The sequence below is a fragment of the Bombus flavifrons genome, chromosome 1 (assembly GCF_040668555.2).
Source record: "Bombus flavifrons isolate JBK064 chromosome 1, iyBomFlav1_principal, whole genome shotgun sequence".
NCBI classification, from domain to species: Eukaryota; Metazoa; Arthropoda; class Insecta; order Hymenoptera; family Apidae; genus Bombus; species Bombus flavifrons.
The window spans coordinates 5,529,746-5,545,073 of record NC_138442.1 but is presented as its reverse complement, the minus strand read 5'-3'; the positions used below and the strand labels follow the sequence as shown (position 1 = coordinate 5,545,073).

The window sequence follows — 15,328 nt, the reverse complement described above, 5'->3', positions numbered from 1 at the left end:
AATGAACTAGTCTCTTCATTTGACACAGTTTTATGAAAAAGATTTGATCATTGCACAAACATGTATTTTATAAGAAAAAGCTTATTTCATGTTCAAGGCAATGAAAGATTATATGCATTTCACGTTTCTATAATAAATATTGTTCATATAAATGTTATAATATATTAATTATATAATACATATATTTGTAGCAACACAATATGTATGTATGTACCATTATGTATGTAGAATCTGACTGATTTAGCTTACATTATACCTACTGTGATTGTATAAAAGAATGCATAAAAGGATAGGCCATGGAAGTTTACTACTTCCATATAGAATATCGCACTATTTATAGTTTTACACTTATTTTGGAAATCTAAGTGATTGATAATCATCACAGAAGAAAAATACTGCAAATAATATTGAATTCAAGTATTGAACAAAATTTAAACACTTAGACATTCATTCAGTATGCTCTACTTTCATTACTTCTTTTTTCCACACATTACATTACTATACAATACTTAGTTTAAATTTCCAAAAAGGATATTATGTATTTTGTTAGAATTTTGTACGTTTCCATTAATCAGCAAATAAATATTACATAGTAATATTATTAAGTAAAAATTGTTCATAATGTAATATATAATACTGTCACCTTGATTTGACAGTAAGCAAAAAGCATTTCAAGATAAAAGTATCTTCAAAGAGTATATCAACTTTGTTATATTTATTTCATTTTCATATTATGTTATCAGAAAGAACCACTTATTCGATATATGTATTTAGATCAATTGAATTTACTACTTGACCATATTAAACTTTCTAAATTTGTTGATAATGATCATACGAGAATATTAAAAATTACATCGTGTTTACTTAAAAAGTATTTTTTATAACGTTATATGTATGTATAAGATATAACGTGTATTTTTATGAATAAATATGCGTACGGCATTCGATAGCATTGTGCGATTACAAAACATTATCTATTCGCTATCGGATCGATTGATCTACTTCCTCAACAGTCTTAATAAAACGGCTTAATTGGTTCATCTAATATTCACTTTTAACAATTAGGAAAGGCACCTAAGAGGGATCCAGCCCTACCTTGCAGATGAAAATATATTCATTGTTCCACTGGCTGTGCGTTTTCTTATAAGACGTGCTGCCACTGTAAACGTTTAATTAAAAACAACATTATTCAACGTTTTTAACTTTCCCTTTTTTGAATTTTTCTCTTTATTTTGGTAAGAATTACCAGTTGCATCTTGTGGAGTAAGTGGTTTATCTATCACTTTTTGAATTACACTTATCCATTGTGATCTATCATCATCGCTTTGAGCAGAAAGGAGATAGGTTCTATCTGGTGTTTCAAGAGTAAATGAAAACCCTTGATCCCTTGCACCCGGGGGTACTCCTGTTTTTACTGCAAAACCATCTGAACTGTGTCCCAAGAAGATTTCACCTTTTGGATGTGCATCCTTCAAATTGACACAAAACAAACTTATTAATTATCTTTCAATAGTAATAATATACTTGTATCTAGTAAATAAGTATGTGCAGACCATGGGATCGTCATGATACATTAGTTTTCGTCCATCTAATGTGAACCATCTTTTCTTGTAAGCATCTGTATACCTAGGTCCAGTTTTCCATAAAAACCCTTCACGTGGGAAGTCTCTAGTAAGTTGTGAAAGTAATTCAGCCTCGGTTGCTCCTGGATATGCAACTTGCAGACGATGTAACTTAGCGCATCGTATTGCCAAATACCAATTAGTAATTACTTCTGGATCTTCATGATATACATAGATATGTCTTGTGGTTCCATCTTTCATAAATGATATTTGTAGACTGTTTTGATTACAAGTTTTAGGAGGAGCAAAAGCCACGTTTAACTCCGATATTCTAAGGACAGCTTTGGGTTCCTTAAAACATAATAAAACTGGTAAGAATAGAAATAGTACATACCAAATATTAAATAAATATTTATAATTAATGTTCATAAACCTTATTTTCTTTAACATGATACTTGAGAGTATCATCTGCCTCACAAAGAACAAATTTTCGAGGATGATATCGCGAATCTTCTTTACCACGTTTCATTAAAAATCCTTCCATAAATCCTGACACATAATGATTTTGCCTCTCTGGATGACAAAATTCTTCTCTTTCATATTTTGCTCTTATCCATTGCTCTACCAATACTCTGTTAATCGAAAAGGATGATTTTTAGAATATATTTGTTTCTAACTTATTGTTACAAATACATATATAACAACGTACTGTGGTGCATCCGGATTTGGTTTGCGATAACATGGAGGTACACGTTCTTCATAATGAAGCCTAGCTGCGATATTACCAACTTCTCTAATTCTATTTACTTGAGAATCTTCCCACCTGTCCAGTTTTAAATGCTTAACTTTAGAAATATGTGCACCCATTGATCTATGTATACCTGCACACCTTGTGCATACAAATATTCCTATGTTATAAGAAGCCCATTCTGGATCTGGAATTTAATTCCAATTAACCTTATGAAAATATTTTATTTTCTGATTTTCTGACATAGCTATAATTTATTCAAATATAGATACATATAAACACATATGACTGTAAAAAAGATTTCAATAAATAAAGAAATATGATATGCATTACTTTTAAAATGACAAAACAAGCTAGCTACTCATTTTAAAAGAATAACACATAATGCTATATATCATTCCGGAAAGATTATAGCAAGAGAGGTAAATAAACGTAAGAAGTAACACAATCTAGATGCATGAAATCTCTTTATTACTATATACAATTATAAACTGAACTGGTACCAGATATTATAGCGACACCTTTAAATTCCTTACATAAAAAGCATTCCAAATGAAACAATTTCAAGATTCTTTAAGACAAATACAATATTGTCTATTTTAAATATAATTCATACAAAAATTTGTAATCACACAACATCATAAGCCTTATAGTATATGTATAAACGTAAACTAATTGCTGAATTAATAATATCACTTTAGAACAACGATGTTGTACAAAGCAAATTTTTTCAGTTAGTTGTAACAAAGTAAAGGCAAATAAAAATAACAGTTTCAACATTATCATTTCTAATACTAGAGTTATAATTAAATTATTTTGGGATTTATCCTGAATAAAGTTAGGAAAACAAGATTTCGTATTCAACTAGTGAATAGTTTGTAATATAATAGAATAAAATAAATCCCCGTTAATGTCTTCTACATTACGATACGGTAATGCTTCTTAGAAAACCCACTCACTCTTTGCCCCACAATCCGCACATACATTATTTCCAGGTTTTTTAAGGAGTTCTGCTAACAACTTCTCGTTTAAGTCCGCCATCTTAAAACACTGACAAACAGCAATAAGTGTATATGCAAAATGCAAAGATTATTTGATACGAAGAAGGTTAACTCACTTAAAAGACTCTCTACGATTAACACATAAAAATATGTCGCCTAAAATATTATATTATATATTATATTAATTTGTCGTCTAATGGAATAGAAATTCTTATCTTTAATTTTAATTTTACTTTCGGATAACGTTTTGTCTTTAATATGTGCTTAATCATGACCAATTACTCCTGCCATTCTTCTCTGTCACTTGTCATTTAGGACAATAAACATACAAATTTGTAGAAACCAAACTATTAATTCTCAAACTTTAATATGTGAAATTAAAGAGGAAATCAAATTTAAAGTTATACTATTCCCAAAGTGATAGTTTTCTACAAAAAAATTACTTTGTTAAAAAGATATGTCAAAATATATATATATTAATTTTATTACTATTTGTTAAATTATTTAAAATCATTATATTCTTCTGTTAAAAGAACCTGAGTAATATTAAAAGAAAATAACATTTTACAAGAAAATAGAAGTGTGTTAAATTTAATTTCCTAATTTTATTTAAATATTATGTTTTATATACGTACATATATTTCTAATTACAAAGCTAAATAATTATAAAATGATATCATTAGTTATATTATATTTTTAAGAAATAAGAATTCAATAATAATGTAAATAATTTCACCAACTTGTTTTTACAATTATCCAACAGATTCAATCTATAAGATCTATAATCCGTACTTTGTGCAGTAAGAAATAAATATCATTAACTGATTTGTATCATTGATTACATATTGAACATTTTTATGCGATTGATTTAATGGTACTGTATTGAATATTGAATTGTTATCATCTTATTTCATAGTTATTAGGAACTGTTAGGACATGCTTTGTTTAAGCATCACAATACAATAACTTGGTATCGTATATTCATGTATATACGTAAATACCATTATCGTTGGGAATTTTCAATTTTGAAAATTAACATTTAATTATACATTATATTTCTTTTATAGTTCATAAAGTTACCTAGTATAAGCATAAAATATGTTAAAACAACATTAAATTGATTAATCGAAATGTAATAAATTTCTCGAATTATTTAGATATGTTAAAGCGCGTGTAGACCGAACCTTGTTTATATGTTATTAATTCGATTAATTGTAAATAATGAACGTCACAGAAATTAAAAATATTACAAATCTATATAACTACATTAATAGTCAGTAGTGACATCATAATACATATATACATATGTACTTATGTATATATATAATACATATGTATGTACACAGGATTAATACTTAACTTTTATAAGAACTAATTTTTATTGAAATAATTAAGATGAAGCATACATGCATATGTATTTAATGGAATGTTAGATTACAAACATTTTTGTAATATTTATTATTCTACTGGGTATATTACATGATATGTAGATATGTAAATAATTAAATATCAGAAACATAAAAAGACAAAAGATGAAAGCAAAGTTAGGAAAGGAGGATAACAGTGATTCTAGTGATGGAGTAATTTATCGTTTGTACAGGGCCACCGAGTGTAATAAGCGACGCGTTCTGCCACTAGCTAACCAATTTTGATTCATTAATAGGTCGACCTGTATGACCTAAAGTGTCGGAGACTGCTAAACGAATTAATTTACCCACATTCTTTTAGTGCGAATACGCAATATGTGTGCCTTTCTTACACAGAAACAAAATTTTGTTTATTCTCAATTGTGATTATTTTTATCCGTGAGTTATCTCTATCAGTTGCATACATAACGTTGTTCTACATCGGATGGAAAACAATACAACTTAAAAATTACTTCGCAATGTAGAAGGATTTTTTGCCAGTTTTATTATAAAACTGTGCAAGATGAAGGTAACTGAAATTTGAATAAAAAATACATTTTTTTTTAATTTTTACTCGATATTAGTAATTTAAGTATAAATTCCATGCCTTATCCATATGCATATATATATATATATATATACATAATAAGTAACTTTTTCAATTCTTTCTCAGTGAAACACGGCAATGTATGTTCGAGCTATGTTCGAGAGTAAGTTTCGATATTAGTTTTCATTCTTTGTTAAAATTATTGCTGCAGCCTTGACTGTATCCAAAATTTATTATAATAACGAATAAATTATATGATATACATATTTTTCAAAAAGTTTTCTTTTCGATATGTTGTATGACCGTATGTGTATATATGTATACTTTATCTCTGCTTATAAACATGGTTAAACCATGAAAATGAAGTTTTCACTTGAAATGCTTACAGTTTATTTCGTATTTATTTCTAAATCTGTATGACGTTACAGCACTAATATTTTTAGTTAATGTAAAATTATAGGAATACATTATTTTATCAATTAATTATTATGAATATAATCCTTTTTTTAAAATACAATTACAATATCGTTTCCGGTTAATTTTTGCGAAAACTAGAGATAGATTTTCAAAAGATAGATTTTTATTTTACAACGTATAGTTTTTTAAGTTATACGCTTTTTGTCTTACTTACAATTCTTATTTTTAATTATACAAATTCATAAGCCCATATGTGAATAAATATAGTATACATATATTTTGCGAAAAGAAAATTAATTTTCTATCTTCTTACGAAGATATGTAATATTTTACATAGAATCCAATTAAAACTACATTACATTAATTAAATTATTGTGTTAAATTTTGTACTGTTTCAATACCCCTATTATGATTAGTTTTTATTAAAATAAGAAATCAGAAGCAGCAGCAAAATAATACAAACTATTTTTATAATTACATAAATAATTGTTAGCATTAAGTTCAATTATAAGTAAAATAATAATAGTAACTTTTATATAAAATTTTTATGAAAACTTTCTCTTTTTATTTGTAAGCTAAATAATATTTGGGCGTTCAATCCCTGTTTATCACTTGAGAAATGTTGTTAATATTAATATTATTAGACAACAAAGTATTATGACAATTGAATTACTAATTTTAACAATGCATGTATTATAAAATGTTAATGATTTTGTAAGATAAAAAATTTTGTTTTAAGTTTAATTTAATATATTGTCACAGTGAAAATATTTGTGCTAATTTTATAATGAAAAATTTGCATTTTATTTGCATATTAAAATAACTGTGTAAGGTATAAAGTTATTAATTAATTAATATTTTTTTTAAAAGGATCAATTGGATTTGCAGATGCAGTGGTTTACCATAATGATGTGTTTATATGCTGGTGTAGCAAGTGCAAGGACAGAAGAAGATCAACAAACATCCTCTTCAACTTCGATTATTGGGATATCTGATGGTCTTTTAGAACAATGCTTTTATCGGCAATCCAGTGAATGTCCTGATGTTAAAACAACTCGATGTTCTTGTAAGAAAATTGTTCTGGCCCATAATAATCCTGAGGGCAATGCTGTACTTTGTTGCAACTTGGATGTTCAGAACTTTGAATTGGAACTTTCCTGTGCAGGTTATTATAAAATTATATTAATGACAAGTGAAATACAATTATTTTATTGATACATTACATACACAAGTATTTGACATATGTTTCAAGGTTTATTGCAAGTATTCTAATAACATTTTGATCATTACAGGATTTCCATCAAACATATCATACATACATATAAGAAATGCAACATTGGATGTATTCAATGTAAGTGAAATTCGGTGGAGAAGGCTAAAGTCACTTGCAATTACCGATGGTAAAATTAATAGAGTGAAGGGGCAGTTTCGAATGATGACACCAACAGTTTGCTTGAATCTTTCAAACAATGCTCTCATCGAAGTAGAGAATAATTCACTTACCCGATTAGCTCAACTCACTACTTTGGATTTGTCTTATAATAATCTCACACATTTACCAGCCTTAAATACAATGAATGGCCGAGAATTTTGGCTTGATATTTCAGGTAAGTAGGAACTGGTGATAGATTTCAATATCAACATTGTACAGATTGTTTAAGATATAACATAGCTTTTATGTTTAGGAACAAATACACTTTGGTGTCATGATATTTACCAATATATTAATAAAACAGGAGAAAAGCAAATTAATTTCAATCATGAAAATGAAACTGTATGTTCAGCTAGTAAGACTTGGCATTGGTTCAACACTACAGAACAAGTTCCATTGAAACAAGTTCGATATCTTAGTTTGGTAATAGTTTAAAGACAAAAATTATATTTTTAGAGTCCAGTATCATGCAATATAAGTAGCAATTCAATTAACGTTCTAACGTGATATTTATTATCTAATTTTATTTCATGGATCGATAGTTGCAAACAGAATGTCCAAAAGGTGATACATGGCAATGTCAATGCAACTTCAAAAGATTGGATATTGTCGAAGGTAAACCACCGACTTTAGCGGTAAATGTAGATTGTAGCGGAATTCAAATTACCGAATTACCTGAAAAATTACCACGCAATACTATATCCCTGAATGTATCATATAATAATGTACGTAAATATTATATTTTTTTACGTTGTCTAAATCAATAAAGTATGTTAATTTACTTGATTGCTATTTGTTGATGCTTATCTCATCGATAAAAATTAAAGATTAATTATATAAAAATATAATACGAAAATAATATTTTTATCATTTCTATTATATCATTAAGTGATATGTTATTATTATTATCATTAATTGTTATAGATCACTGCATTAGATGATCTGAGTACCAATCCATGTTATGAAGATATAAGAGAGTTTTATGCAGACTATAATCATATATCGTCTATAAATAAATTAGAAGGGTCAAAATTTTTAGATAATTATGCTTTCCTTAGTTTACGATACAATAAAATTAAATCTGTAAGTAGAATTCAAATAAGTTTGGTAAGTAGTAAATAAGAATATTTCAATATTATGCATGATATTTTAAATGCGCAGCTTCCAACGTACATTTTAAGCCCTAATACTCATGACAAAAGTTTTATCAGTTCGCGATTAGTAAAGCTTGGAGGAAATGAATTACATTGTGATTGTAACACGGCCAAGTACCTAAAGGTAATATTTTGACTATAATTTAATATTGATCTGCATTTTTTCTAATGTTTAATGTTATATATTATAATTCAGGTATGGTTACAAACTCGCATATTAGATTCCGATGAAGTATTGTGCGAAAATGTAAAGGAAAAAGTTGTTGACTTAGAACCTTCAAAAATGTGCGTTTATCCTGGTGATTGGACAGATTATATTTATTATATTATTGCTACAGAAGTCGTGCTATTGATAAGCTTGATAGCTAAAGTATCTTATGATTATTGGATTTTTAAAACGGCAGGCTACCTTCCATGGCCAGCAAATAAAATGCCGAAACTACCTTGTGATTGGCTATGTGAAACGTAATAATATATTTTTTATATTTCATTTGTACCATATGTTTTACTGAAAGAAAATGAATTTTAATATTTCTATAAAATTAAAAAAACATGTTCTTATGCATATGTAAAATATACACAAATAGGGTATGAAATGTTTTAACTGATGTGTATATTAACTTATGTGTATATTGTACAAAAATATATAATTAAACGGTAAATACATACAGTAGTCAAATACAATTACTCAGATTTCAACATTTTAAATAAAAGAAATGAGCTAGTGCCATGATTTTTAAGTATCTTTTTGTGATTAATATTCAAAAGTACAAAATAAAATTCATGTATACGCAAGTTTATAACATCATAATTGTAACATAATTCTTAAAAAGTAATGATAACTTTTTCTTATCAAAAGCAATTTATTTTAATGAATACCATAATAATCAATATTCATCTAATACAACTATCTTATAATGTGTGTTCATATAAATTGATCCATGTAGGCTAATACATATCAGATACACAAATTTAATATATTGCCATGTGTAATAAAGATGTGATATTTTATATTAAATATTGTATTCAATATCTCAATTACTATTTCATAATGAAAATATGCTAATTAAGAATATAATATTGTTAATAATATATTTTTAAATATATAATATTTTTATATGATACGTATGAGTGTGCAAGTGTACATATAAAATCAATAATTATCCTATTATACAGACAATATAATATAGTATTGTAATAAACCATATCAGGCCATACAAATATATTTAACATACTTAATGGTTTATCCTTTGATGATATGATTGATGGATATATATAACATATATTTATATATACGTAAGCGTTTATACATATGTATTTAAAATATTTTATCATTCATACAATATATTTACTTCACATGTAATATGATTATAAATTTTTTACTAGTTTACAATATGTATCGGTTAATATACACGATATTAAGTATATATAAGACTATTTCTTTTACTCACGTTTTATTCAGAAATTTTTTAAGTCATTCTTCTTTCTTTTTTAAATTGTATGTTGTTTATCTATTTCTCTTTTTTTTTAATGTTTTGTATTTATTTTTTTATCTTTATTCTCTTCACTTTTTAATTCATATTTCTTTTTGGAATCGTTTATAGCAACTTTTCTGTAACATGCAAATAAAGAATAATAATTTTAAGAAATAATATCCTAATTACTAGATATTTACTAGAAGCAAGTATAACTACATACATCATACCTTTTTTTAAATGTTTGTACGCGTTTGAATGTAGGTACAGTTGATATCCTTTCTCTAATAGGAGCCTTGCGTTCATGTTTCCGTCTTTCCCTTTTACTATGTTTTTTCATGGCTAACATATAATCAGGAACATTACAACCAGATTCACGCATGATAGTAGCTATACTAAAATATTAAAAACTATTTGTACATATTTACATAAAATAATTTTATCATATTTACATATTTTAAAATAATGCTTTAACAACATTTACCTCCTCAAATTTGTAGTGTCTTGTACAGTAAAAAAAGTAATTGCTTTTCCTTTATGTCCAGCTCTACCAGTGCGACCTATTTAAAACAATACATATTGAGAGTTTTGAGATATTTAATTTTTTCATCAAATTTGGAAATACATACCAATTCTATGAACATAAGAAATAGCAGATGGTGGGAAATCATAATTAATAACAAGATTTACACCTTTGAAATCAATACCTCTTGCCATTAATTCTGTACATATTAATACCCATATTTTTCCTTCTCTAAAACAACGAACGACATTGTCTCGCTGAAAAGAAAAGAGGTGTATTATATTTAATATTATTTGGTTAATAAGTTATCATCTATGTAAAATATACCTGCGTTTGTGTTCTATCAGCGTGAATAACATCAACATTGACTCCATCATATATAAGTTCGTTAAATAATTCTTGTGCTCTTTCCTTGCTTTGCACAAATACTAGTACAGGTGGTAATACTCCCTTTATCAAATGCAATTATTCACGTGACAATTTATTAAAATAGATTTCACAAATGTATTGACAAATAAAGATGATACCTTTTGAATAATATTTCTAAGTGCCACAAGTTTTCCTCTCTCTGCGCCAACAAATAACAATTCTTGTTCTACTAAGTCTGTTGCAGCATTCCTATGATGGATGTAATACCAATAAACACTTGTTTAAAGAAACGGTATATAATTTGTTACACATATAAAAAAAGAAAATTAAACCTGTGTCCAACAGTAACTGTTATAAGACCTTTCAGATTACGTCTACACCATTTGGTCACTATAGGAGTATTGGTTGCACTAAACATTGCTTTATGTAAGTTTTCATTTGTACATGACTTTGAAATTGTTTCTAACTGGTCTCTGAAGCACCTTGTCCCATCCTCAAAGAGTTTATCTACTTCATCCACAATTAACCATTCAACACTATAAAATTTTTAATGTTTCATGCATTATACATAACTTTGATAAGATTAAGATATAACAATATATATATATATTATTACTTGCTAAAAGAAATAGCTGGTGGATCCTGATTCAACAGGTATATTATTCTTTTTGGTGTAGTGATTAATATATCTACAATAAATAAAAATACAATTGTATATCATACTACTTTGATGTATAATTTTCCATACAATTTATACCAACCAAATTTCTGTGAACTTTTAAGTCCATATTTGTTTAATGCTTGATTCACTTTACTTATAATATGAACTCTAAAATTATATCCTTCGCTAAGACGCAAACATTCTCTATATGTTTGTTTTGCTAATTCTCTTGTTGGGCTTAATATAACAGCTCTAAATCCTTTCTTTTCTGGTCCACCTAAATAATGAATTATAGGTAGCAGAAATGCAGCTGTTTTTCCAGATCCAGTTGGGGCACAAGCTAGTACATTTCTACCCTATTTTAATCATAATTATAAAAACATTGATGTTTTATTTTTAGCTAAAAGCATTGGTATAAATAAAATCTCAGTAATAACTATAGTAATCTTACTTGCAACATGACGGGTATAGCCTGCATTTGAATTGGAGTAGGACATTTATAACCACAATTTGTAACATTATATATTAATTTTTTAGATATATTATAAGTTGTTGATAGTTCAATAAATTCTGAGATAGGTTTAGGTATACAATTGCCTGTGACACTTATGTGATGATGATTGCGAAATTGATTAATCTAAATGAAGAAATGTAGTATTTTAAAACAATTATTGTCTCTTACATTAACTCATATTAATAAAATATTGTAAACCTTTTCTTTTTCTAACTTTAACCGTTTCTCTTCAGTTAAGGCTACTTTATACTTTTTATTTTTATTTTGAGGAATAGACATTCCATCAAGCAACGTCAAGTCATTAATATTTTCAGTTTCTTTCTCGACCTCATCATATTTTCTTTTCTCACATAATGTTGAATGATTTATGTTATCAAAGGCTTTAATGTTTATTTTATCATCATTAACTCCATTTTCAGATTGTTTGTTGACAAGCTGTATCAAATAAGACAGTTATTATATCTCTATGAAATTTATTTAAAATATATTTGCATCTTCAAATGTAATGTTTTATTTTCAAAGAATACCTGAAATCTTTCTGCATCAACTTGAAAACGCTTCTTATCAAATTTTACACCAGTAGAAAGTTTTCGAAATAATTCATATGCATCCATTTTTTCTAATCGTATTTAATAAGATTTCTATAATCACACACAATCTTCGTTATTAGGTAAAATCAAAAGTAAATTAAACAATATTAGAAATGCATTTACTAAATTCATACAGTACATACATCATTAGATATAGTAGCGTTTTGTAGGTTGTCGACAAAATAGTGGCTCCATCTGTTAAATCATTAACGAAATAGCTCATCTATGATTACATATGTATGTACTTTCAAAGAAGAAATTTCCTCCCTGTTTATGCTATACTATATTATACATTATCAATTTGATACTATACATTTGTATAGTTTATTTTCACTAACCTACTAGAACACAGCGCTCTGTGGCTAGCAGCTGATTTGTAAAGCACACATTATCAGAGAGGAAAAGAGAGTGCTCACACTTGTGATTCCGGTTGTTTCCGGACTATTGCTGCTCTCAGCGGCCAAGTTCTGAAGGTATTCTATGTTAGTATATACAAGAACCTATGTACAAGATTTCATGTCATTGTATGATTCTACGAAAAAGCTACTTTTCTATTCGAAACAGACGAGTATGAGAATAACAAAATCGCACAATAATTAAAATTAGTTGCTTTAGAAAGAAAAATTAATTACTCATTATATCTTTTTTAGAGAAGAAAAGTGAATCGTTTCCTTCAAACGGTAATGGATTAATGAAATGATACAATAATTTTAATATATTCTCTATACACGATAACTTTTTAGATTTAACACAAAATTTACTTTCCTCGCGATAATGTTTTTGTCATAATAAAATCTAAATTTCATTTTATTAGTAATTTCAATAGTTTACTGCAATAGATAGACTGCAAATAATATTTCTGACGTGATATATCTGCAGAAAAAGAATCTCTCGCTAATTGCATGGTCGTCATCCCCTTCACAGGGGAGAGATGCCCCTCGACGCTTCGTGAAGTTCGACGACCCGCCGTAGTTGAGTAATATAACATAATTCAATGTCATATATCACTGAGACAATGTATGTAGGTACTCGTTCAAAAGTGAAATTTTTTTATTTTTAACTCTTCCTAAATTAAATTTTTACTAACATATTTGTGAGAGCTTTCTGAATAAAATGAGATCAAATACGAGATATTTTGAATTACAGTTACTTATTGATATGTATTTAATTATCATTTATTAAATAAGCAAATATGTTCCAAATTATATCGTATTTGGTCCCATTTTATTTAAAAAAATGTAATAAGTATATTGGTACGAATTTCATTCATCACTGTTTATTCCCCGTGGTTGATCGAATGTTGTGATCGTTTGGGGTTGGTTGGCGTTTGCACATGGTGTGCTGACTAATAAATCTAATTATAAATCGCGTCCGTAGCGCGATATACTCTTGAACTGGGATAAAGGAGTTAGTCGCTGGTAAACGGCGGGTTGGTAACAGGGTGACTCCTGCAAGTCAAGAGCTAGCATTACAAAATGTCCGAAATGAATAATTTTAATAATTTTACTATCTACTATTTTAATAATTTTATTAACAAACAAATGTTCGCTAAGTACCGTATGTGAGCTGCAGGCTGGTTTGCTAAGGAAATTTGCTGAATAGTGAACTAGAAATACACGATGCTTCTCTGTATCATAAAACCATCATCCCATTGCATTTTCTAGTAATCACAAGGTCTTAGCTTGTCGTAAGCATTTACATGTTACCGAACGCTTCGACCCTCAGTCCCTCTATCTCTTTCATTTTCATTGTCTTTTTCTAAATTCGGCACGTCTAAGATCTCAGTTTCCAGAAATAGAATCGTTTCTACATCTGTATAATTATAAAACTTTGAATTCAAAATCCTTGCAATTATTGCATATTTTCGTATCTCGGAAAGTAAGAGAAACCGCCGGTTACACACGTGTATAGAAAAAAATTGTTCAAACTTATGCCCCTTCCCCCGCCACTGAAAAATTAACAACTAAGTTTAATTATTATTATTATGAATTATTTTCTTATTCTCATACTTGTTTATATTGAATAGAAAAGTATTCCGTAGAATTATACAATGAAATAGGTTCTTGTAACGTTCTTGTAACGAACCAAACAAGGCAAATGCCTAACTTTGTAAGTTCTTGTATAGATTAGCATGGAATACCTTCAGCACTTGACCGCGTGGTGCAATATCTGTATTGTGCGTGTGAACTCTCTCATTTCTCCTCTACTATTGCATTAAAAGCCTTATCCCTACCATGGGAGTTATCAGACCGCTGATGTATACACGACTTTCTCGTGGACGTAGCAAATAGAAATATATTCCTATAATATAAAAATATATGATATTATATAAAAGATACATAAATATGTAGAATGTATGATAGAAATTATAATACGAATATTCTTCTTTATTCTTTTTCATTTTTAATTCAAAATTTTTTAAATTCAAATATATCCCCTAGATCCTAGGGAATAAAAACATTATGAGAATGGTACGCATGAATCATACCATGTGACACACGATACAACGCGGTTTTCTTTCCTTTCATTTAATACGAATATATTTTATCATGCGTGTTACATAAATTGTCTTTATTTTCTTTTTATATACGAATATAGAATACAATACATTTCCAAATATATATTTTGCTTGAATATTTGATTATAGTAGCACAGAGAAAAATTTTATATTTGTATGATATACGCACAAATTGCACTTAATTACCGAACAACTTTTGTGCATGAAATTTGCATTTTACGTATGTATGTGTAAATATTCTTTGATGCTTTATAATTGAGGTAATATTAATGAAATTTTACAAGTAGCAGTTATCTAACTATCCCGTTTGATGAAAAGTTATAAAATTATAAAGAATCAAATTATTGTGCAAAAAGGTCCAGATAAACAAACAATCAAGATGCATAGGACCACCAAAAAAATTTTAACATC

The 15,328-nt window shown here is 27.7% G+C and overlaps 3 protein-coding genes across 7 annotated transcripts; 1 reads left to right on the top strand and 2 right to left on the bottom strand.

The window, feature by feature from the left end:
- Positions 1 to 129: 129 nt before the first annotated feature.
- On the bottom strand, positions 130 to 3,638 carry LOC138184758 (arf-GAP with dual PH domain-containing protein 1). Its single transcript, XM_069123035.1, has 7 exons — positions 3,428 to 3,638; positions 3,270 to 3,360; positions 2,272 to 2,497; positions 1,996 to 2,194; positions 1,554 to 1,913; positions 1,247 to 1,469; positions 130 to 1,159 (listed from the first exon to the last, which is right to left on the bottom strand). The coding sequence occupies exons 2-7, from the start codon at positions 3,349 to 3,351 to the stop codon at positions 1,092 to 1,094; spliced, it is 1,158 nt and encodes a 385-aa protein (XP_068979136.1). The 5' UTR covers positions 3,352 to 3,360; positions 3,428 to 3,638; the 3' UTR covers positions 130 to 1,091.
- A 1,104-nt stretch (positions 3,639 to 4,742) lies between these two features.
- On the top strand, positions 4,743 to 9,391 carry hfw (leucine-rich repeat domain-containing protein hfw). 4 transcript variants are annotated; one of them, XM_069123013.1, is made up of 9 exons: positions 4,743 to 5,246; positions 5,391 to 5,427; positions 6,570 to 6,846; positions 6,974 to 7,288; positions 7,367 to 7,536; positions 7,656 to 7,838; positions 8,038 to 8,196; positions 8,275 to 8,391; positions 8,464 to 9,391. In XM_069123013.1, the coding sequence occupies exons 2-9, from the start codon at positions 5,407 to 5,409 to the stop codon at positions 8,734 to 8,736; spliced, it is 1,515 nt and encodes a 504-aa protein (XP_068979114.1). In that variant the 5' UTR covers positions 4,743 to 5,246; positions 5,391 to 5,406; the 3' UTR covers positions 8,737 to 9,391. The 4 variants fall into 4 exon arrangements, with proteins under 4 accessions (XP_068979114.1, XP_068979094.1, XP_068979104.1 ...); XM_069122993.1 differs by having other exon boundaries at positions 6,552 to 6,846; XM_069123003.1 differs by lacking the exon at positions 5,391 to 5,427 and having other exon boundaries at positions 4,744 to 5,246; positions 6,552 to 6,846.
- A 236-nt stretch (positions 9,392 to 9,627) lies between these two features.
- Positions 9,628 to 12,592, bottom strand: ais (DExD-box helicase 52). Of its 2 annotated transcripts, XM_069122980.1 has the most exons (13): positions 12,523 to 12,592; positions 12,337 to 12,450; positions 12,008 to 12,244; positions 11,747 to 11,932; positions 11,396 to 11,651; positions 11,251 to 11,323; positions 10,967 to 11,170; positions 10,793 to 10,883; positions 10,593 to 10,715; positions 10,372 to 10,522; positions 10,227 to 10,302; positions 9,973 to 10,137; positions 9,628 to 9,879 (listed from the first exon to the last, which is right to left on the bottom strand). In XM_069122980.1, the coding sequence occupies exons 2-13, from the start codon at positions 12,421 to 12,423 to the stop codon at positions 9,795 to 9,797; spliced, it is 1,734 nt and encodes a 577-aa protein (XP_068979081.1). In that variant the 5' UTR covers positions 12,424 to 12,450; positions 12,523 to 12,592; the 3' UTR covers positions 9,628 to 9,794. The 2 variants fall into 2 exon arrangements, with proteins under 2 accessions (XP_068979081.1, XP_068979072.1); XM_069122971.1 differs by having other exon boundaries at positions 12,337 to 12,524.
- Between the last annotated feature and the right edge of the window lie 2,736 nt (positions 12,593 to 15,328).

Bases quoted from the DNA above. Each gene is read 5' to 3' on its own strand.
- hfw (XM_069122993.1), top strand. From the start codon at position 5,407: ATGTTCGAGCTATGTTCGAGA. The intron at 5,428-6,551 runs GTAAGTTTCGAT...TTTTTTTAAAAG, and splicing joins TGTTCGAGCTATGTTCGAGA to GATCAATTGGATTTGCAGAT. The intron at 7,537-7,655 runs GTAATAGTTTAA...ATGGATCGATAG, and splicing joins AAGTTCGATATCTTAGTTTG to TTGCAAACAGAATGTCCAAA.
- ais (XM_069122980.1), bottom strand. From the start codon at position 12,423: ATGGATGCATATGAATTATTTCGAAAACTTTCTACTGGTGTAAAATTT. The intron at 11,324-11,395 runs GTTGGTATAAAT...TATTTATTGTAG, and splicing joins TAAAAGTTCACAGAAATTTG to ATATATTAATCACTACACCA. The intron at 10,138-10,226 runs GTAAATGTTGTT...TTAATATTTTAG, and splicing joins GACACTACAAATTTGAGGAG to TATAGCTACTATCATGCGTG.
- LOC138184758 (XM_069123035.1), bottom strand. From the start codon at position 3,351: ATGGCGGACTTAAACGAGAAGTTGTTAGCAGAACTCCTTAAAAAACCT. The intron at 2,498-3,269 runs GTGAGTGGGTTT...ATTAAATTCCAG, and splicing joins TGCGGATTGTGGGGCAAAGA to ATCCAGAATGGGCTTCTTAT. The intron at 1,914-1,995 runs GTTTATGAACAT...TTATGTTTTAAG, and splicing joins ATCATGTTAAAGAAAATAAG to GAACCCAAAGCTGTCCTTAG.